Source organism: Leuciscus leuciscus (assembly GCF_965113295.1).
Source record: "Leuciscus leuciscus genome assembly, chromosome: 23".
NCBI classification, from domain to species: Eukaryota; Metazoa; Chordata; class Actinopteri; order Cypriniformes; family Leuciscidae; genus Leuciscus; species Leuciscus leuciscus.
Window position 1 is genome coordinate 30,836,284 of NC_138747.1, and position 22,925 is coordinate 30,859,208.

Below are 22,925 nucleotides of genomic sequence, written 5' to 3' on the forward strand. Positions count from 1 at the left end.
CTCAGAGAAGGATGTACCGGTTCTAATGCCCCCTTGCACAGCAGCTTTGCTATTTCTGCACGAAGTAGGTGTGCTACTTCCAAATTCACTCTCGTCCCGGTCCGTGCTCGAAAGCACGGGGGACGGCGAGTGAACTGTAGTAATAGCCCTGAAACGCAGCTCTGTACAGTATTCAGCACCCATTCTGACACACCCGGAATCGCTTCCCATGCTTTTGCATGCCCGGCAGACCCGGGAATCGAACACGGGTCTCTGTCGCGGAAGCCTAAGATTCCTCCACTGAGCCACAGAGGGAAACACATAAGCTTTCAGTTAGCGCGAACATATAAGAGAGCGTCAACATTAGGGTGCAGGCGAGCGGGTTGTACAACGCGCTCGTTGGCTGCAAAATACACATCTGCAGTTACCTTTTAAGGGGACTGACAGAGCGAAAGCTTTGACGGCATAATTCTGTCTGCCGGCAGACCCGGGATTCGAACAAGGGTCTCTGGCGCGAAAAGCCTAAGATTCCGCCACTGAGGGAAACACATAAGCTTTCAGTTAGCGCGAGCATATAAGAGAGCGTCAACATTAGGGTGCAGGCGAGCGGGTTGTACAACGCGCTCGTTGGCTGCAAAATACACATCTGCAGTTGCCTTTTTAAGGGGACTGACAGAGCGAAAGCTTTGACGGCATAATTCTGTCTTCCGGCAGACCCGGGATTCAAACACGGGTCTCTGGCGCGAAAAGCCTAAGATTCCGCCACTGAGCCACAGGGGGAAACACATAAGCTTTCAGTTAGCGCGAGCATAATAGAGAGCGTCAACATGTCTTGTGACGGCGTTTGTTTGCAGGCGTGCATGTATTAAAACAGGCTCGTTTACTGCAATATTAGTATTTCCAGCCGCCTGAACTTAGGAGGGGACTGAGAAATGTGTGAGAAATGGAGGTTGGTCTGGCCTCGGCGGGTGACGCGCGCGAACGGGGCGGGGTAGCTTTCTTGCACATAAAGGAAGCTAGCCCGTGACCGTCCACTTCTGACATCCCTTGTGAGCGGCGCCGTTTGCGCGGCTCGAACAGAGGGGGAGAGTGAGGAAGCTAGCTCAAACCGTCCGCTTCTGCCATCCCTTGTGAACGGCACAGTTTGCGCGGCTCGAACAGAGGGAGAGAGAGAGCGGGGAGAGAGGTGCGAGGCATTTGAAACAACGCCTCGTAGGAAATTTCTCTTTTAGACAAAATGTGTGTCGCAGCGGCGAACACACACAGCAGAAAAAGGATATGACGCCGGATAGCGTAGCAGGCACGGCAGGCTGAAGGCGGCGAAGACAACCGGCTTCTCCAGGCGCTGTCCTAAGCTTGCTGGTCGCTGAATTCAACGGCGGCGGCTTCTCTCAGAGTCCAGCGATGCGTAGAGCTTCGCTGAAGTGATGAAAATCAGAGTTCAGCCTGTTGAGCCCTTCCTAATATACGCTAAGCCGCACCCATTCTGGCGGGCTATGACGCGTGGAGGGCGCGAAGCGTGGCGCGAAGCATTGGGCGTGACGTCACGCAGGGCTCACCGGTAGGCTGCTGCAGTTGCCGCAGGACAGCCAATGAGCACGCTGATACAGCCTGCTATGGTCTGCTGGCTGCCGCACTGCGTTGACAATAAATACAAAATTAAGGATCATTTTTTGGCTTCAGATCTCGAGAAAAGATGACTTTACCCGTAGCGTAAGCAACTTGCGCAATACGAGAGAACCTCTCGTAAGAGAACTATAGGTTTGTGCCAGTGTCAATAATTAGCTTATCTTCAATCAACTTCGTATAAACTATAGTGTCATGAGTCATTGCCTTTATGTCATACGGTATAAATAAACATTTGTTCTGATAACAGCAGTATTTTTAGACCGAGACTCAAAGCTGATTCGGCAGTCAGAGTTTGTGTTTTACTGCGATGTTTATCGTGGGTTGCAGCCACAGATCTGGCAAAATATTCATTCTTCCAATGTAGAACACACAGTTAGAGTACAAAACGTGTGCAAAAACTGCCATATAGATATTGCTTGAGTCTCTGCTCCAGTGCAAGTGGAACTGTTTTCATCTGTCAGGTCTGAGAGATGATAGCACTTCTTCTCAACAAGCCAGACATAGGTTGTCACAAATGATGTGTTTATATTCAAAACCCCAACTTTAAATATGGGTGTTAGTAATGATGTGTTGTTTAGCTAAATGTAAGTATTTTTGCTTAATATCATAACATCTGATATATTGGCCTCCACGAATCATATCAGTGAAATCTTCAACTCAAATTGTCCATGTCAGACATTTCTTATACCTCATGCATTTAATGGTCCAGTAATGGGCCATTCCAGGTCGCTGGTGCATTCATGTGTGAATAAGATCAATGCATGTCTTACTACCCTCCTCAATTGTTCATTAACTATACAAAGAAGCCAAAACATAACATTAGAAAGTTTCCACTCAACAAGACGAATCATCAGCAGTTATTTTGCCAAATACAATTTTCTATACGGGCATGAAGCATTTGTGACTGATGTCAGGAGAGCACATTTGGTTTAGCTTCCATAAGCAATGACATAAAACACAATTGCGTTTGTGCATCCTATAGGACAAAAACAACACAATATGAGGCTTTCTTGCCATTGCTTGTGTTCTGGGCATGCCAAACTATTATTCAAACAAAAGACCTTACCACACTAACTATTACTAACATGTGTTTCTCCAACAATTGTTTATTTTCAATCCCTCCTTAGATGTCTGCGGTTTCCAGATGAGTTTAATGATCCATAACAAGAACCCGATTCACATCATGAATGAGGACCGGATGTGACCTCTCGATCCCTCACAACATCACGCACACCATCCACATACCAACACTGCTGAGTGTTTGAAGAGGATTCCAAGAGTGTGAACGGGCATGCTACTTCTGAAAGTCTTCTTGCCGCTGAAGCTCATTCAGTGAAGGAGTCTCCAGCCGCATGGATCTTTATTTTAACCTGTTGAAGATCATCTCTCTTGAGATCATGGACGTGACACTCAAAGCCATTCAGAACCCAGAATGCTTCACCTCAGACAACTTTATCTATTCTAAAATACCATTAGATATTACATATTAGACTCATGTTAAGCATTGTTCTATTTTAACCGATTGCATGCTCTTGCTGCAATGGTAACATCTTCATATCAACGGTTCATAAAAAGTATTTTCTTATTTTTTCTTCTTCTTTAAAAATAAAAAATAAGCCAACATGTGAAAACCAAGTATAACAGAAGCAACAGTCTCTTCACCCAGATGATAATATTAGTCATTTTGGTGTGAAGTTTGATGGCACATCAGTAAAATATGAAGGCACAACGTTTTCAAAGTTTGCTGTGTCAATACATACATGCTATAGGACGATATAACAAACTTTCTTTCGTCTGCTATACTAAGTATACTACAAATCTATTAACATATTTACTGATATATCACTTGACACTTACTGATATAAATATTTATTACTTTATTGCACAATGCGCATTGCTTAATATTAAGCCTAAAATGTGTTTTAATATCACTATTATTAAGGATAGTATGATCTCTGTATAGTATCAGTATTTAAATGCAAGATATTGCATGTATACCTATATTGTAATAGCACTTTAGCACAGTCAAATATACTTCAGTATAGCTTTAGTTGGACCTCAGCACTATTTCCGAATAACTAAAATGCATAAAGTGCAAAATTAGCCGTTCCAATTTAACAGACTTTAAGTATACCAATTTAGCATAATAAAAGTACAATTGCAGGATATGTATATTAAGTATATAAATATAAATGTATTTTGTAGTATACTTTGCATAAAATAAATGTATTTCAAATACATTTTAGTATATTTATTTTTCACCAGGGAAATTATATTGCTATTGTACATTAGGATGACACCATAAAGACATTTAAAAGTCAAAAAGGGATCTTGAAATCAATTCTGTGTGACACGTAGCCACTGAAGGGATTTAATGCGATACCTCAGTCGAGCACGAGTCAGCATTCTTGCAGCTGCGTTGAACTCTTTGATAAGCCAGCCAAAACACTTCTGCAGCAGTTAAGTCTCGTATAAAATGTGTGAATGAGTTTCTCGCTTTCAGTCGGGGAGAGAATTTTGCATACTTCAGAGATGATAATATGCTGTTTTATAAACATTGCTAATGGAGTTTCTTAATACTGAAGTTGCTGTCATATACGATTCCCAAATTCTCGATGTGATTATTGGGCTTCAGAGACAAGGACGCTAAATAAGGTATAATAGACGTTTCTCTGAGAATACTCTATTTGAATTAGGTTGTATAATGTTCCAGTACAACCACAAATGTATGTTTTCTGTGCCATCCAGCAGGGTAATGATTGATTTGAGAACATCTGATGATAATTACATCAGCTAATGGAATTAAACATACTGTACGTAATAAAAAAGTAATAAAGGACCCAGGATTGAGCCTTGGGGGACACCTAAAGATACCACATGACTTGTGGAGGTGTGTGTATAGTTCAACATACAGTACTTATCCCGAGCTACTTAAACAGGATTTAAACCAGTATAGGATTGGATGTGTTAGGCCAGCACTGTTCTGCAGTCAAGCAGAATCTTGTGACCAACTGTGTCAAAGTCAGTACTGAGATCGGAAATTGCCATATGAATTCACAATAATGTGAAAGTAGCCATGCTGTGTTGCTGTGGAGGCGGTTATGTGTTAATAGTTTCCACAGTGATGTCACAATATGGAGGAGGTTGAGAACAACTCATATTTGTAGTTTGGTTTCAATAAATACTCTTTTTGAGTTTTACAAATTACTGTATGGTTTAAAAAAAAGATCATGCAAAATGTCCTTCCTCATGCCGTGAGCCCTGCATCTTAGAACAAATGATCAGGTGTTTGCCAAGTTTAAACCCAGAGGTGAAGAAATAACAATAACACAGATCTGAGACAGATCTGTAAAAAATAATCCACCTGTTTAATTAGGCATTACAGATCTGAAACAGGTTTGCCACCTAAACCACGGCTGAAGCTGTGTTGTGCTAGAGGGAGAGAATCATTCATTCTGCATTTAAATAGCACAGATATTAAACTCTTGAATGAGTCAGCTAACCAAGTAGGTGTGTAAATTATTATGCATTTTATAGAACTGAACCTCTAAAGATAAACAGTTGATATTTTATGCTCGGTTCATTTTTCCAGCTGTCAGATGTTAAACAACAGACTCTTCTCATCTAAACACAGCAGGTGAAAGCTCTGCAGTGAGATCAGAGCTCAGACCTTCAACCCTCTCAACGTGAGGCAGATCTAGATGACTTTTACACACACGTGCCACATAGACTGCAGCTCTGGGATAAAGACAGAGGTTTAGTTGTGGGTACACAGCAGAGTATTGCTTCTAAGAGGTCAATGTTTTCTTATAATTCTTGAATTTATATAATTTAAGTAAATGTTTTCAGAATTTCAGTTTATTATATGAAACGATTCCGTTTGCCCACAAAGGACTGATGTTCCATTTAGGCAAATTTCGGAAGTTCATATTGACGAATTTGGAAGTTATAAAAATGTGAAGTGCATTCAAGTGATTCTGGTTAGAGTTAAAGGTTATATTTTACTGTATGTTGTGTCAGTAAATGACAAAATATAAACCTCAGGGTGAGAAATTAGTCTACCAGCACAGTCTTTAGGTACCTTCATTGAAATCATCATGATATTCATGATTTAGTTACCATCAAAATGTAATATTTTAAATAAATATTCCATGTATGGCAGAACCCTATACTGTATATCGTTCTGATTATTATGAAATTGACTAAATAGACCTCTAACACACTTTTGAGTGATATCTCATTTAAGATGGCTTCTCCAGTAGATACAAGCGAGATATTCCCAGACCATACAAACATATTGAATGTTATGTTTCAATAAACTGACTTTTGACATCTGATGATAAAAGGATGATAATTATTTTCTTCTTAAAGGCGTATTACTGTTCTCATCTCATTGAAGCCCAGGACCGGTGGTACAAAGCTGTTTATTGTGTAGTGTTGTCGGCAGAGGAAAGCACAGCAGCTGCAGTGGGCACAGCGACAGACTTCACCGCTAGCCATGGCATCTTTCACAAAAGACACAGTGAAATTCAGACACGTAAATAAATAAACCTCTTTCATGGGGCAGATCTTCAATGATCTAACACATCTGCACTGAGGAATCCACAAACAGAGCACGTTTCCACACACATCCCACTTGATATAAGTGTTTCAATTCTGTCATCATCTCACTTTCATGTTAACCTAAACAAGACTTTCTGTCTTCAACGGAACACAAAATAACATGTTCAAAGAATGTCTGAGCTACTTTTTCCTAATAATGAAAGCATGAAACAATTTAAACAAATATAACAACAACTATACAAGTATAAAATGTATGAAGACACGTTGCCTCTGGTGTGACGTTACTGACACCAACACTCTGGAAAATAAAGGTTCTTTATATGCATGAAGAACCTTTAACATTCATTAAACCTTTCCAATGCACAAAAGGCTCTTAATGGTGTAAAAATGTTCTTTGAATTGTTAAAATATGTACTGAAAGGTTCTTTGGGGAACCCAAAATGTTTGGCATTGTTGTGAAAAGTCCCTTTTGGAAACTTTATTGTGGCATTGTGTCTCACAACTGAATGTAACACAAGTTTGAATTCATGCATTTGTGAATCAGATTTGATAGCTATGGCGAATATTTCCAGTAAAACTTGGCTCCTCGTGTGGCTTCTAAAGACTTGGAATATAGTGTTCAAAATGCATGTACTTTTATGTTATTTTATGCTGTATTTTTGTCCTTAAAGCTTGACAGTAACTGGTCACCAAATTGTATGGAAAAGAGCGGCTCAGTGATTCTTCAAAACATCCTTGGTGTTCCATGGAAGAACGAAAATCCTACTGGTTTGAGTAATCCTACTGGTTTGAGTAATCCTACTGGTTTGCGTAAATGATGACAGAAATCTTTTGAGAGCAGTGGAACATTTATTAAAGCAGGGAGTTTGACGTCACATCAGCTCTCAAAGTATTAAGAAAAGACTGTCTAATTTTAATGCAAAGAGCGTAAAGGAGCTTCAATAGCCTGTAGCGCAGCTAAAATAGAGAACGCTGAAGACTAGGGTGTCAGTTGTCTATGTGTGTTGAGAGAGAGAAGTTTGAGCCGAGAAAAGCAGATCATGAAAAAACTGCAGTTTTCCTCCATTCCTCTGGACGGGGTTTTAATGACTTCCAGACTGAAGGCAGTTCTCCTTCTCCTCTCCTCCTCTTACGGAGCGGATTCAGCCTTACCCAACACTTCTGAAAGCCACGCCAGCTCTTTAGAGAAAGATAAATTATTTCAAAGCATGTAATTGGTTGTGACGGTGAAGTACAAACATTCCTTAAGTCCTAATGCTGCCTCGTGAACTGTGGCATTGTTTTCCAGGGCCAGATTTCAAGTAGCAAGTTAATTCTAATTACGTCGCTCCCCTTCCCCCGCTCGCCTCATGATAAACTGATGCCACACTATTTGCTTAGCGCGTTTCTATTAGGCGGCCCTGTCAGAAAGGGTGAGATACTTCACACTCCCGTACTTCACACACACACACCGCGAGTCGAAAACTTTCACCCCAACCTGAGATTTGAAGCTGTTGTTAAATTGATCTTCACTTTCTTGCATTTAAATGATTGTAAATCACGTGTAGTGCTTTAGGTTACTATTTTTCAATAGTTGTTTGCCTACTATACTTCGGGTTCCATCATTCTGAAGTCTCATTCATACTCATTCATATTAAAGATGAAATCTTGTTAAACGGGGTGTATGAGAAAAAGGAAAAAAATATGCGTATGATTATTATGATTATTCTTTTAAGGTTATTTCTATGATTAATCCTTTAAAACATATTATTCTTGTATTGATCCATTTATGATGTATATTGTCCATCTATTTGTCCATTGTATCTTTTAGTATCATATACTCATATTCAGGTCTTCTGTTCTACTCTAAATAAGGAACGTCTATTTGTGGGCTAGTCATGCTATGTTTTGTCCGTTTTCTGCTCAGTGTGGTCTCCTGTCTAATATGTTATCCTGTTTATTATTAAGTTTCAGATGAGATGGTTGTCTTACCTGGAATTAAGGTACAGCTGTATTTGCGTAAGGTTTAGACAGGATGGAAATACTTATTTGGCCATTTCTGCTTCTTAGGGCTGGTTCACGCAGAAAGCGTTTTTGCTTTGAAAAACGCGAGACACTTGCAGTGGAAAGGGGAAAATGCGTAAAGTCTCAAGACGCGTCTTAAAATTGTAACTTATTTTAACTTGAGTGCCTCGTTTTTAGAGCGTAGTGTCATGTGCGAGATCAAAGGTCATACATGTCCGTCTAGTGCGTGTTTACATTGAAAAATAAAGTAGCGCAGTGGAATGGAAAAACTTAATTTTCCGGTACAGGATGAGAGCTTATTAATTACGACAACGATTATTTATATGTGCTAATTATTATTTTATTATAATAATTATTATATATATCACATATTCATTTATTAACTCTTTGTTAGTTTAGTTTTAGTTTTTCATTTATGTTGAAATCTCTATTTTGTTTCAGTTTACGAAAATGTTTTTTGACCAATATAGTTTTAGTCTTAGTTTCAGTTTTCGTTTACGAAAATAACCTTGCTATAGACACCGGAACAAGACAGAATATAACCGGACCGGAACTGAAAAACGTCCTACAGGCTTTTGCAGGAGGGAACGGGACAAATCGTGCAAGTTATGGGAATGAGCTGAATAAAATAACATATTTTTGGCAGGAGCAATACAGAATTTACCAAAGCGGGATTGAAAGTCCATCTCGCGCAGACCTCTAGGTTGTGATAAACACAAGCTCAAGATATTTTCATGACATTGAAACCCCCTTTTAGTTGTCTTGAGAAATGTTAATCATCCACAGGGAAACTCATCTACTCACTAGTTGTTTTACAGCCTAATTGTATTTATAATCGGGCTCTTGCTAACTATTTCATTTATCGCCTACGTTTAATATAAAACGACAAAAAATTTGCCAATTCAAACATATTATATATATATGTTGGAAAATTCCCTTATATTTCTGTCAGATTGGGGCAAACAAACTAGTTTCGGTGGGAAAATAGATAATAAAAAGAGGTTGTTCGTCAACTGATGGGATGTCAGCTTTGTTGATTATAATGGTGATCTAGGTCTGTCGCATTGCACCGAATTTAGAGAATAGGAAAACAGATACTCGCTGTGTCCTCATAAAAAATCACCATAAACAGATATAAGCAAGGCCACAAGAAGTCAATGTCATTGGAACTGATCAGACTAAACAAGCAGAGCGAAAGAACATGTGCTTCAGGTCAAAGTCATCTGGGAAACAGAATGACCACTCAGAGGAACCAAACAGCGATATGTCCAATCAGAAACACATAACAGCTGCACACAGTCCACAGTCTGAGATTTCATTCAGATCTTCATCTCAAATCACTGCATTTCTATGAAAAAACAAAACAAAAAAGCTCCAAATGAAGAAGGAAGAAACAGAAAGTCTTCCAGCTGGGACTCAAACCGAGGATATATTGAAGGAAAAATGTGATGCTACAGTGATACCCTGTACATACTGCAACAATTACTAGCAGACCCTGCAGGACTATCAGTGTACTCGAGGTTTAAGATGCGAATAAAACCATAGATCAGCGGGTGTCAGAGAAACAGTGATACATACAGACATCTGTGGCTTCGTCCGATCCGTCCGGGCAATCCTTCTCCCCGTCACACCGCCAGCCTTTAGAGATACACGTCACCTGATCCCTGCAAACAAACTGCTTGGGGCTGCAGGTTTTTGGAGCTGCAAACAAGAAGAGCCAAAACAAATAATGTTAACAATGCATTCTGCTATTAGCACTGCTGAATTATTACTTGTCATGGGGGAAAAAGCATATATGTGACACACGTGTGTCCAAAATCCACTGAGATCAGAGAGCCCGTATGAATGTTTGTGGTCTGGACAGTGTTTGACAGTGTACGAGGACGCCAAGTTTTGTCAGTTTACCGCTAGTTGCTTATGTCTATTTCAAAACAAAATTATCGCAGCCGAGCCTATCTGCCCGCCAGACTGTTTTCCCCAGCCTGGACGTTTCCTCTACAAGGCCGATGTCTGACTCCGGCTTGCTTTACTCTTTCTGTTCTGGTCCAATAGAGTTCAAAACAGACAAACAAACAAACAAACAAAAAAAGTTATATAATAAAAGTCAATGGGCCCTATTTTAAGGATCTGAAACACACGTATCAAACGCGAAACACAAGTAACTTTGTGGGCGGATCTCGGGTGCTGTTGCTATTATACCAGCGGGATAAATGACTCTTGCTCCCGACGCAAATCTAAAATGGTGGTAAAATCTGAAGTAGCTTCATTATTCATAGGTGTGGTTTGGGCGTCACGTGAAATAAACCAATCAGAGCGACATCTCACATTCCCTTTAAGAGCAGGCGCGCTTGTTCCATGGCGGCTTGCTATTATAACGGCGGATTTGCCAGCGCACGCCAGGAGCGGTTCACAGCCGAGGAGACCGACGTTCTCGTCAGGGCCGTAAAACACAGAGAAGTGACATTGGGGATGGAGAAACACACCCAAATTAGCTTCGGTTAAACAGGCGTATGATAATTTGGGTAAATGTGTAAGCTAGATTTATGCCTATTTTTTCACATCTTCATGGACACAACAATGATTTCCCTCGTGTGGAATATTTTTCCTTGTAATTATGTATGGTTTGCAAAAATGAAAACTGCTGCTTCTGTGTAGATGAGAGAAGCAAAGTGTGTGTGTGTTGTGCACACGCTACATTATGGCCAAGCATGCGCTCTTAAAATAGCATCTGAATAAAAGCGCCACTAGCTATGTTTCCATCAACACGTTTTTATCCGAATTATGTGATATCGAATGAAAAATGCCTTATGGAAACAGTAAAATTCGATGGAATTTCTTGAATATCGGCTAAAATGAAATACGGTCGGTCTCATCGGATTTTATCTTGATCGATATACGGTTTATGCGATAAACGCTGATGGAAACGTTATTTGCCGAATAAATAATGGATTGCGATTAAGTTTTAGGTCATTTTATGGGTACAACCCGCCACAAAAGAAGAAGTTTTAGTTAATTTCCGCCCAGTTTGCACCCATTATACTGTCTGGTTTGCACACATGGCCGGTGTCAACAAAGTGGACAAACGAGGAGATGAGATACTTTTTGAATTTAATTTAACAGAAAAATAAAACGGCTATTATAGCAAAAATCTAAGAAATGCCATAATAGTCAAATAATGTCGCTATCAGCTGTCACATAAGCACCTAGAGTCCTGCAATGGGTTGGGTAACCGCATGAAAGTGGCTAAAACGGGTGGATTGTGACATTCCTAAAATTCACAGGCGGGGATGCGGGCGGATAATGAACTCCTTGCGGGCGGGTAGCGGATGAAAAATATGTGCAATATTTGTATGTCTAAATTGCCATTACACACTCGCAAATATGTGTTTTGGGCATCCTTAAAAATATTCTTGTTTGCCGTTACCCAACCGATCCTGTCAATTTAGGACCGACCCAATTAATTTTTTTCCCCTTTTAGTCCGACCGACTGGCCGGTTGTAAACTTGCGTTAAGATCGACCGATTTTTTTTTTTTTTTTTTTACTCTTCAAACAACTAATACAAATGCAATAAAATAATATTAAAGGTCCCATGACATGCTACTTTTTGTAGGCTTTAATATAGTCCTTAATGGTCCTTAGTACTGTATCTGAAATCTCTTTCCAAAAATTCAGCCTCGGTGCAGAATTATAGCCACTACAAGCCAGTCCCAGAATGAGCTTCCTTCAGACGGGCCGTTTCGGTGTCTGTAGCTTTAAATACTAATGAGGAGGAGAAAGGCGGCGCAAGGTGGAGGGTGGGTGTGGCCTTTACCATCTTGCGCAACGGTACCATGCATGTTTGTTTATGTTGGATATATTGCAATGGCACGAAGACACGCAGTCTTTCAAGCATTTCAGTTTGACCCAGAATCTGATCCAGATGGAGAAGCAACAGATGAAGAAGTTGCAACTCAGCGGCTCCAGCAGGACGTTTCCGAATGGTTAGTTTAAAATATGATGTCTGGATACGGTACTTTATTCGGATGGTTTACAGTTATCATCATGTAGCTAACGCGAACCTACTGTTGCCTTTTCATGAGAGATCTGTCACGTCTGTAATTTATCTTATTACAATTACATCAAGCTCTGCGATCTTGAAATATAAAGATATCGCGGATATCGCGCGCGCCATATAACCAACAGGAAAACGGTGCTGTCTACCTTTACATTAGCGCAAGTAACTGCATAGCTGCATAGCTAATGTGACAGCCACATTCTACGTGTAAGAAGCTAGGTAACCATAAACAGTAAAGCAACACACTTGTATACAATTTGTTGAATTACTTGTCCGACGTTCAGCAAGCCCAGCTCTGTATTGACCATTCGATGTTCATTTGTACATCCAATTATTGAGCAATTATTATGCTTCGCTCGCTCAAAAGCCATGATATCTCTCGTGGACAAACTAAAATCGCGCGCGCGCGTTCTACTTCCTAGCTCATTTTCTCATGGGTGAGAAATATTCTCTGGGAGCAGAGAAAGGGGAGGTAACATTTCTCTTTATGACGTTATAAGGAGGAGATTCAAGATCAGCCCGGTTGAGCTTCCATTTTCTCAAAGGCAGAGAAAAATAGCAAAAGCTCGATTTACACCGATTAAAATTTTTTGAAACTTGGGGACCATATACAGGCTAGGGGAACTCATATTAATGTTAAAAAACCTCAGAAAGTGGAAATTTCATGTCATGGGACCTTTAATTATATTTTAGTAGGCCTAAGTATTGTGTATATAAATTTCCCATAGCCTATATAGGCCTACAAACGTAGGCTACGCTCTTTCTTTTAAATAAAAACCCGTCAATCAAGCAAAATAATATTCAATGATTGTAGGGCAGGCTAATAAGCCTATGTGTTGTAGCCCAGTCATTAAAAAACGATTTAGTTTCATATTCATGTTTAAATAAATATATATATATTTAAATTTCATGTTGATTATATGAAAAGTGAAAAAAGCATGAATAAGATAAGATGATCCCGAATATCGGGAGACAAATGGAGTGGGCAGACATGATTTTGACCACTTTATTAAGTTTGTTTTTGTAGAAAGACTTTATTTAAAGTGAATTTCGTTTTGTATTAATTGTATCTTAATTTTAATCAATGTTTAATCAACCATTTTCCTGGATTTAATCAATAAAAGCTAAATATAGCAGTATAAATATAATCAGGACACGGAGAGGCGCCCGCGCGTGAACTGGAGGTAGCCTAGGCTACTTGAATGGCACAAAACAAAGTGCACTTTAGCGCTCATTAGCCCATTCATGAGGCTATTGTGATGTTGAGAGAGGTGCGAGATAAAAAATAAAGCACTTTAAATGGAATGATTTTAGCTTGTGTGCGAGTTATCGCGGGTCAGATCTGGTGCTGAACTTTGCGGGTACGGGCGGGGGCGGGTCTCCAAAAATGGACCCGTGCAGGACTCTGCACTATTACAACTTGTGCAATATTGATCATTTGTTGGTAGATGGCGCGATCCATTTTGTCTAGCAAAACTTTGTTCGCAAATGTTTGCTTGAATGTTGTGCGATTCAGCGCGAAAATGAATGGAAACACCTTGGAATGTCTCAAATCAATTCGATATACCAATTTGATCGCAAAACAGCATGTGACGTCATTAAGCACAGGTTTTTATTCGCTTTAAAGACGTTTGATGGAAACACACTTTCACCAGCTTTATTCGCATGATTTTTTTTACCGAACTTCAGATAATTCGATTGACAAGTTGATGGAAACATAATAACTGACTTTAGACTAGGTTTTTCCTGGGGCCTGTACCATGAAGGTAGCTGAACAAACTCGAGGTTACAGGATTAGTTTTGAGTTGACAAAACCAAACCGATGCAATCAGGCTTTATTGGTACCATGATGCAGCTCATCAACTTTCTCTGTCAACTCAGGCTTTGATCCTTAAGCTATGATTACTCCACACGCGCGTGCACATAAAAGAGTGACGTCGACACTGAACAACCAATCGCGGGTAGTAGAGCGAGAGCGATATATTTTTCCGCGGAGGAGCAAGAGATAATCATTCAGAATTACGATGAATTTAAATATGTATTTCAAGCTCGAAACAATACCGTCTCTGCTGCCAAAGCAAGAGAAGACTGTTGGAGAAAGATTGCTGATTGTTAATGTGTAAGTTAAACAAATACGTTCTATATTTATGTAAAATTATGTATGTGTAGCCTATATGTATAATATAGCCTATAGCCTATTTTTATAATATATAAAAAATTATACATGCACATTTTTTATATATTATAAAAATAGGCTATATTACACATAGGCTACACATATATATATATACATAATTTTACATAAATATAGAACGTATTTGTACTACTAAGAAAGCTAGGGAATCCTATCATAAGATTAACAGAATAATAATAAAGATTTCAAATAATTCTTAACATGTATTATATTGTATAGTACATTTGTGCAATTTGCTTTTTAAAAAAACAATTTTATAAAAGCCCTCTTTTATGGACATGGCCGATAAATGTCCGGGGAACACTATTAATGAAACTATTAATGTACTCCTGCAGAGCGAGGACCACCTTACGAATGGTTCGACAAACCGTGTTTTCCCCTAGCTTCTGTGCGTCACCCACCGTGCAAGTATGTACCACTTGCAAAAAAACGCAACGCAATACCATTTGCGGTACAGTAAGTGCATGAATTCGACATGTTAAATTCTTTATGTGCGGCTCAAGAAGTTCGCAAAGATAAGACATTCCTTCCGCGGAGAATCTGTATCTTTCATACAAGTAACTATCAGGAAAGGCAAGGGGATTTTGTCTGGCTAAAAACTCTTTCTCTACGAAGTGCTCGTCAAACAATTTGCGCTGAGATGTCCACAGGATTTGGAAGAAAAAGTGAAGTCATTGTAACACACTGGGAATAAGTTACGTCACCTATATGTTTCTTTGCTCTCAGCTGATTGGTCAAAATTCAGCCTGAGATCTTGAATCCAGAACATAACCGGCAGGTTAGCCGTGCAGCGTAAGATACCATGGCGACGAACACCGAATCAAGCCAAGCTACTTTCATAGTACCTAAAACCCAGGGTTTTACTAAACTAAACTGAAACATAGCTGGCTAGCCACCTAAACCGGCTTCATGGTACAGGCCCCTGGTCTGTGGCGGAATTGTTTTCTGAAACTGCAAAATAGCACCAGGGAACGTTTGTGCCGGAACACACCTCTTTTCGCTGAACCGCCCCCGGGAGCGCAAGTTCATTCCCTAATTTACAGACGTGCGTCTGTGGAGGGAAAAGTCCGCTGTGCGTCGGGTGCAAAATTGGAATGAAACCTGCATCGGTGTACAAAATCAATTGCGCTGGGTGCAAGATAGGGCCCAATGTCCGATTATACTGACATCTGCTGATAAAGATGCAATACTAATAGTTTGCTGGTAATGTCTCAAGCTTTTGTGCTGCATGATTTGAATGTTATTATTCTGTTTAATGCTTAAAGGGATATTTCACCAAAATATGAAAATTCTGTCATTATTTTCTTACCCTCAAGTTGTTCCAAACCTGTATAAACCCAAAAGAAGATATTTTGAAGAATGTAGGTAATAGTTGATGGGCTCCAATGACTTTCATAGAATTTTTCCATACTATGGAAGTAAATGGAGCCCATCAACTGTTTGGTTTTCGATATTCTTGAAAATATCTTCTTTAACAGTAGTGTAGAGCCATTTCGCATTTTACATTTCAAATCGCAAAAAGCTACAACTGACTTCAAACTAACACCCCCATTAACTGTCATGAGGTTGAAGGAGAGAACCCAAACGCAGACACTCAAGGTTTATTACGACACAAAACAGAAAACAAAACCCACGAGGGGGCAAAACAGGACTGGAGGAGAGTTCACCTTGACTAAGACAAGATACTAACGAAGACTAGATTCTGACTTGACAGGAAACTAACAGCAACACAAACTCACAATTCTCATTAAACAGGATTCAGACGACGTACTCACAGGACTGTCACAGAGTTTAACACACAATGTTTGACAATGTACCAACACAGGACAGAAAACATGAGGGGATTAAATAGGGAGCAAACTTATCAGGAACACAGGTGTAAGCGATGATATAATAATTACAAGATGAGATAACAAGGGGGCGGGGGTAAGGTGACAAGACAACGCAAGCACACAGCCCAAACAAATGGCCATGTGCTTACACATAAAACATGAGTCGGTCATGATCCTAACTCAAGACAAGAGAATATCTGGGACACGAAGGCAGAATCATGACATTAACACTTTTTCTTCTTTTCTCCACACAAATCCATGCAAAAATGAGCCATTATTTGTTGACGTGTCAAGAATCAGCTCTCATAAGTACAGTCAGGGAGGAGAATGCAATTAGTTTAGTTTAAGTGTACAACATGACCGAAGTCTGAGCAAGCTGCGAGCTTCAGTATTGTATGTCCCCTTGACTTTAGAATACATTCCTGAGTTAAGATTTCTACAAAACCCAGACTGACTCGGTTACAAAAAATTTTTGCAGACTGTCATGAAAGATGTCAAGCACCCAGTCGTGTATTTTTGTAATACATTGTAAAATGATGATTAATCTCAGAGTTGGTTTCGTTCAAGGTTTAGTACTTATTAATGAAGAAATGTTTGAAATGCCTAATGGAGAAAATGAATGGAAAAGAGTATTTCCAGTAATCAGGGCACTGGAAAAGGGAGTTTTGAGTGTGGAGCTCTTTCCCGCTCTCTCCTGACTGTGTGTGTTTCGAGTCAGACCAGCGTTCCTCGGCACATCCAGGTCAGTGTTCCCACACCAGTGCCAGTGATGCAATGAGTCTAGAGGCCATCAAAGGACATCTTGTTCTGATTTGGCTGCGGAAGGTGCAAAAATGTGGCCGCTATTCATTGGTTGACTATTTGGAATCAAGTGTGAATTCATTTCAGACCACCGTCTCAAAAGCTCTCTAAAAGCCTCAAGTTGGCTATCTGCACCTCTAGACACAAACGTCAAGAAAAGCAGAGCTGACTGACAACTGTAACTGAAGTTATCACATGAAGAGGAGAGGAGAGGAGAGGAGAGGAGAGGAGAGGAGAGGAGAGGAGAGGAGAGGAGAGGAGAGGAGAGAGAAGAGAAGAGAAGAGAAGAGAAGAGAAGAGAAGAGAAGAGAAGAGAAGAGAAGAGAAGAGAAGAGAAGAGAAGTCACTGCAAGAGGGAGGAGAAGTTACTTTAATTCAAGATTACAAGGCACATGAATTTAAAAAAAAGATGTGCACAGGTAAATAATTTATAATAAACTGCAATATTCCATAAAAAAAACAAGAATTGATATAAAATGAATATAAACAATATCACACGAGCAAAAGTGCTGTTTTCCCAAATATCAGCACGTTCGCAAATGTGATATTCATTTTATACAGCAATTCAATAAACAATAAGATAACCGGCTATAAGACGACTTTAGACACAATATTGTCAGTTTTGCTTCTATTTTGACAACAAAAATAGTTCCAAACAAGAGCCATGTCTCTGAGCAATGGTTTCATTTTCCGCATTTTTGGACAAATTGTTGTAATGAATGATTCAATGACAGTCACTCACTTCAGCTTTGTCCTTGAATGAATCAGCCATTTTAAATAAATCGTTTGAGACAATGATGCAATGACTAACTCGTTAAGACAATGATTTGCCGCCACCTACAGGTGGTTTTAGTATAATTTAATTTTAGCTAAAGGACTGAAGGATGAAGATTGAACGCTGTTTTTGTTTTCGGTCTTGTATTTCAGATATAATGTGTTTATAAATAGACTGTTAAAGGATAACATTGTAAATATAACAGAAATAAAGGCTCCCTTTGTTGACAAGATTACATGAAATGTATGATATGCTGAAAAAAAATGCCACAACTAAGATTTTGACAAGTTTTTATTACATCCACCAGCTGGAGTGCCCATGATCTCCACCAGAGGGTGGAGTGGAGGAGGATCTCCACTCCTCCCGACTCCCTTGCTTTCCCATCATAAACTTCCAATTCCCATAACCCATTGTCTGCACTTATTGTTTGATCACTTCCACCTGTGTTTCATTATCTCGTTAAACTCTGCCATCATACACCCTGTGTTTTCAGTCATTCTTTGCGAAGTCTTGTATGTTCAGTGTTACACTGCAATTCTGAGCCCTTGTATCCTGTTTACCCATGTCTTATTTTTGATCTTCTGCCTATTGTCCTGGATTTCCCTGTTTACCTGTGTTCTAGGCCCTGGTGTTTATCGTCTGGATTATCTGCACAGTGTTTTGACCAATTGCCTGTTACGTGGATTGCGATTCTGGATTGCCCAATAAAGCTCGATTTGGATCCTCACCCAGTTTTAACTTTCAAAAATGTTAGTGGTAGGAAATAAAAATTAATCTGCACATTTTTCAACAGACCCTAGAATGTTAGAATCACTGAGGTAACAGTGATTCTGTTTCTCTTTAAGGTGACCACACTGACACTGTGTTTATTTATTTTTTATACTGTATATATTTTCTTAAACAAGTTTGACCAGTGGTTATTTCAGCGCATTCCTGGGCTGCAAAGACATGAAGGGCGTCTTTATGTGGCTTTCTGACTGTGAGGAAAAAGTGCACACATATTCCCATTCACTACTGCAAAACTAAAGACCTTACACTACTATTAAGACAAACAGTAAACGATCAAAGAACATCTTAAAAATTTAATTTTATCATTATTATTATCACAGATCTGAGTCTACGCTCTTTAAAAAGTCCCCCTGTGGTGAAAGTGTTTAATGTTGTTTATGTGTCTATGTGGTGTTTTTAATCTGCTTTAAGACAAAGCATGTGTAAATTCATAAGTCGACAGCATTGCTGAGTATTTTCTCCTTAAAACTGCAGTGAACCAAAGACAGTCTCAAAAACACGCTTTGAAATCGCTGGTGTTTCTGACGTCACAAACTACCTTGTAACCAATCAGATCAACGTGTGATCGTCAACCAGTGGATCTCTGAGCTGAGTGAGTGAGTGGAGGCGGGGCTCATTTGCATATTCATAGAACCGCGTATACTAAATGAGGCAAGGGTGTCGAGTTACATTCAAGACATTTTAAAGCATTAAGAATGTTTTTTCCAAGATAAAAACGTTTAAATATGTCATTTTGGTGATCAAAGATTAGTTTTAAGGGATAGAACTATTGACTACAGGGGGACTTTAACACCATCAATGGATTTACTGTTCATTTTTTCTTTCGTCTGGCTAATTTTACCTCAGTGATTCTAACATTCTCTGCACATAGTACGGTACTTGGATCCACACACTAAGGCCCTAAAGGAGTCTGCATATGCACTGCTGAAGTCGACTGCAGCTTTAATGGGAGTGGAATAAACAGGAGCATTTACATGGCATCATAAATCAGGGATTATAACCAACAGCAGCCATCCGTGGATAGGAGGTTATCTGACACACTTCACTTACACACATCTTTAGAGAGCCTGACTCATTAATGAGGTTAAATAAACCTTCAACAAATACTGTAAAAGTTCTCAACACTCTCTTTGGTTTATCTTTGATTCTCTGTTATATAATTGGAATATTCTGACACAGTTCAAATGTTAATATAACACTATAAATGCCTGTTCACACCAAGGATAACTATAACGATAAAGATATAATTTTAAAAATAGCTCTAAATGTAAAAGAACCTCTGTATATACTACTACTACTACTAATAATTATTTTCTTTATGCACAATATAATGTTATTTTTTGTCTTATAATATTGGGCTGACACCTTCAGTATTTTGAGGTTAAAGAAGCAATGCTCATATGGTAGAACTCAAGCAAAGAGTACATGCAAATACAGAAATGCTCTTACTAATGCTGAAAATAAAGATAGAATTAAGCTAAAGTAAAGTAACCTCATTTAAGACAATCAAAGACATTCATCACAAAAGAAACACTGAATTATTCTTGAAGATGAGCAATGATTATCTCGTCGAGTCACTAAAGTAGGTGAACAGTGAATAATACTGTGAGTAATAGGCTGTAGTTTGCAGACGGTATGCGACTGTAATTACATTACGAATATAGAAAATTGGATCTGAGCAAAGGAAAAGAACAATAAAGAAGCGAATAATAGTTTAAGAAGAGAACAAATGGAGTGTCGGAGACTCGAGGAGCGCAGGGAAATGTCACACATGTGATCAATCAGGGATGAGAGACATTCAGAAATGAACTGAAAATGTCTTTTAAATCACAGTTTCATTCCTGAACTTGAACTGAGATAACAAACAGGACGCAGAAGTCCTATTCAAAAAGGCCTGCAATTCATTGACATTTACATAACTGCTGTGTGTCATTTTAATTAGAAAAAAAGTTTGCTTGGACTTACTGGATATGAGTCTTATTCAAAGTCTCATCACTTGTTCTTACTCTAAAACAATTTTTGTTCTTAGGAATTTATTCACATAACTTATTTACGGGGATTCAGTCTCTCTCTCTTCATCAGATTGCAGATAAAGTCCTAATTGTTGGTAATTTTAATATACATATAGATAATGAAAAAGATGCATTGGGATTGGCATTTAAAGACATTCTGAACTCTATTGGAGTTAGACAACATGTCAGGACCTACACATTGTCGTAATCATACTCTAGATCTAATATTATCACACGGAATCAATGTTGATGCTGTTGAAATTCTGCAGCAGAGCGATGACATCTCAGATCATTATCTAGTCTTGTGTATACTTCATTTAGCCAAGGGTGCAAAGCCGACTCCGTGTTACAAATATGTTAGACCAATCACTTCTGCCACTAAAGATTGCTTTATTAAAGGGTTAGTTCACCCAAAAATGAAAATTCTGTCAGTAATTACTCACCCTTATGTTGTTCCAACCCCGTAAGACCTTCGTTCATCTTCGGAACACAAATTAAGATATTTTTTATTAAATCTGAGAGCTATCTCACTCCTCCATAGGCTTCTAAGGGACTGCTTTATAAACTTAAGATTGAGCCACTGTAGTCACTTGGACTATATTAACGATCTCTTTAATAACTTTTCTGGGCCAGCAAGTTTCAGTCCCTTAGAAGCCTTATCATCCGATCGTGGTTGTATCTCTCTATTAGTGTTACTCGATCTTAGTGCTGCATTTGATACTATTGACCACAACATTCTTTTAAATAAACTCAAAAATTATGTTGGCATTAGTGGAATTGCATTAGCATGGTTTAAATCATACTTATCTGAACGTTATCAGTTTGTAGCAGTAAATGAAGAGATGTCTCATCGATCACAAGTTCAGTATGGCGTACCACAAGGCTCAGTACTAGAACCGTAATTCTGATTATTGGACAAAAAACGTACGTAATAATCTAGAATACTGTCTAACACTTGATGGCTGCTCTGTCAAGTCTTCGTCGTCGGTTAGGAACCTGGGTGTGCTCTTTGATACCAATCTTTCATTTGAAAGTCACGTGTCTAGTATCTGTAAAACCGCATTTTTCCATCTTAAAAATATATCTAAATTAAGTCATATGCTCTCAATGACAAATGCAGAAAAATTTGTTAATGCGTTCATGACATCAAGGCTAGATTATTGTAATGCTGTTATGGGTGGTAGCCCTGCACGCTTAATAAACAAACTACAGCTGGCCCAAAACGCAGCAACTCAAGTTCTTACCAGAACCAGGAAGTATGACCATATTAGCCCAGTTCTGTCAACACTGCATTGGCTCCCTATTAAAGGATAACTGTCACGAAAATGCAGCCTAGGGTATTTTTGTTAATCTAACCCGAGGCAAACTTTAGTTTAAAAGCATAATTAGAATGGAAACGCCACTTTTAAATTTGACCGTATTTTCGTTTTCGGTCAAATTGCCTTTTGAATGGGAGTGCATGAGGCACTACTATGATAGCATCAAAAATCGCTATTTTTAAAACAGTAAGAAGGCTCGACACAACATGAAACTCTGCTCGAAGTATCACCAGAAGCTCTACACATGAACTCCAGCATTGACAACATTGTTTGTGTACACAGAGTTTACTAAAAAGAACGATTTTGATCAACTCACTGTCTCTGAGTCCGCCGGTGTTTTGACAGTCAAAAATAGTCAATCTCCGAATGCAACGTAACAGGGAGGAGAGTAAAGATGGAAAGCTCCTAAAGCTTAGTTCACAGATATTCATGGATAATTTGTTGTTTTGTCGTTAGTGAAAATCAATATTGACCTTGTATTTGGAAAAGGATCCTCATTTAAGAAGCAATGCTAAAATTCAGAGTCAGTTCATTCACATTCGGAAATCGACTATTTTTGACTCTCAAAATGCCGGCGGACAAAATTGATCCTAAACCCCGCCTTTCTGAGAGCTGCTCTGCTCTGATTGGTCAGACGGCCTAGTCTGTTATCATATCTGAATCTCAGCACTTGATACTCAGTGATACGAACAGTAACGATGGCGTCGGTTTTACCGGATCAATCTCATCAAAGTGGATTTGCTTTGTCAGCAGAAAACAGCGTCTTCTCCACATGAACAACACAAACCAAACTCTTCCAGTCTCAGATAAACTACAGTGTTTGAGGGTCAAAGTAGACGTTGTTCACGGCAGCCAATGAAGAACATAGACTGGCATTCTGTCAGGACCACTATCGTCAAATATGATTGACAATTAGCATACAGTTTGGATTGGCGGATGGTTCTGTTCTGGCCGAGAACTCCCTGCGCATCTG

General features: G+C 39.1%; 1 protein-coding gene across 1 annotated transcript in view; it reads right to left on the minus strand.

The window, feature by feature from the left end:
* The window catches only part of lrp1aa (low density lipoprotein receptor-related protein 1Aa), a 223,070-nt gene that overhangs the window by 188,250 nt on the left and 11,895 nt on the right, over positions 1-22,925 (minus strand). Inside the window, exon 2 of the mRNA XM_082156602.1 lies at positions 9,754-9,876. Coding sequence (XP_082012728.1) covers positions 9,754-9,876 — 123 coding nt within the window. The remainder of the gene's footprint in view (positions 1-9,753; positions 9,877-22,925) is intronic.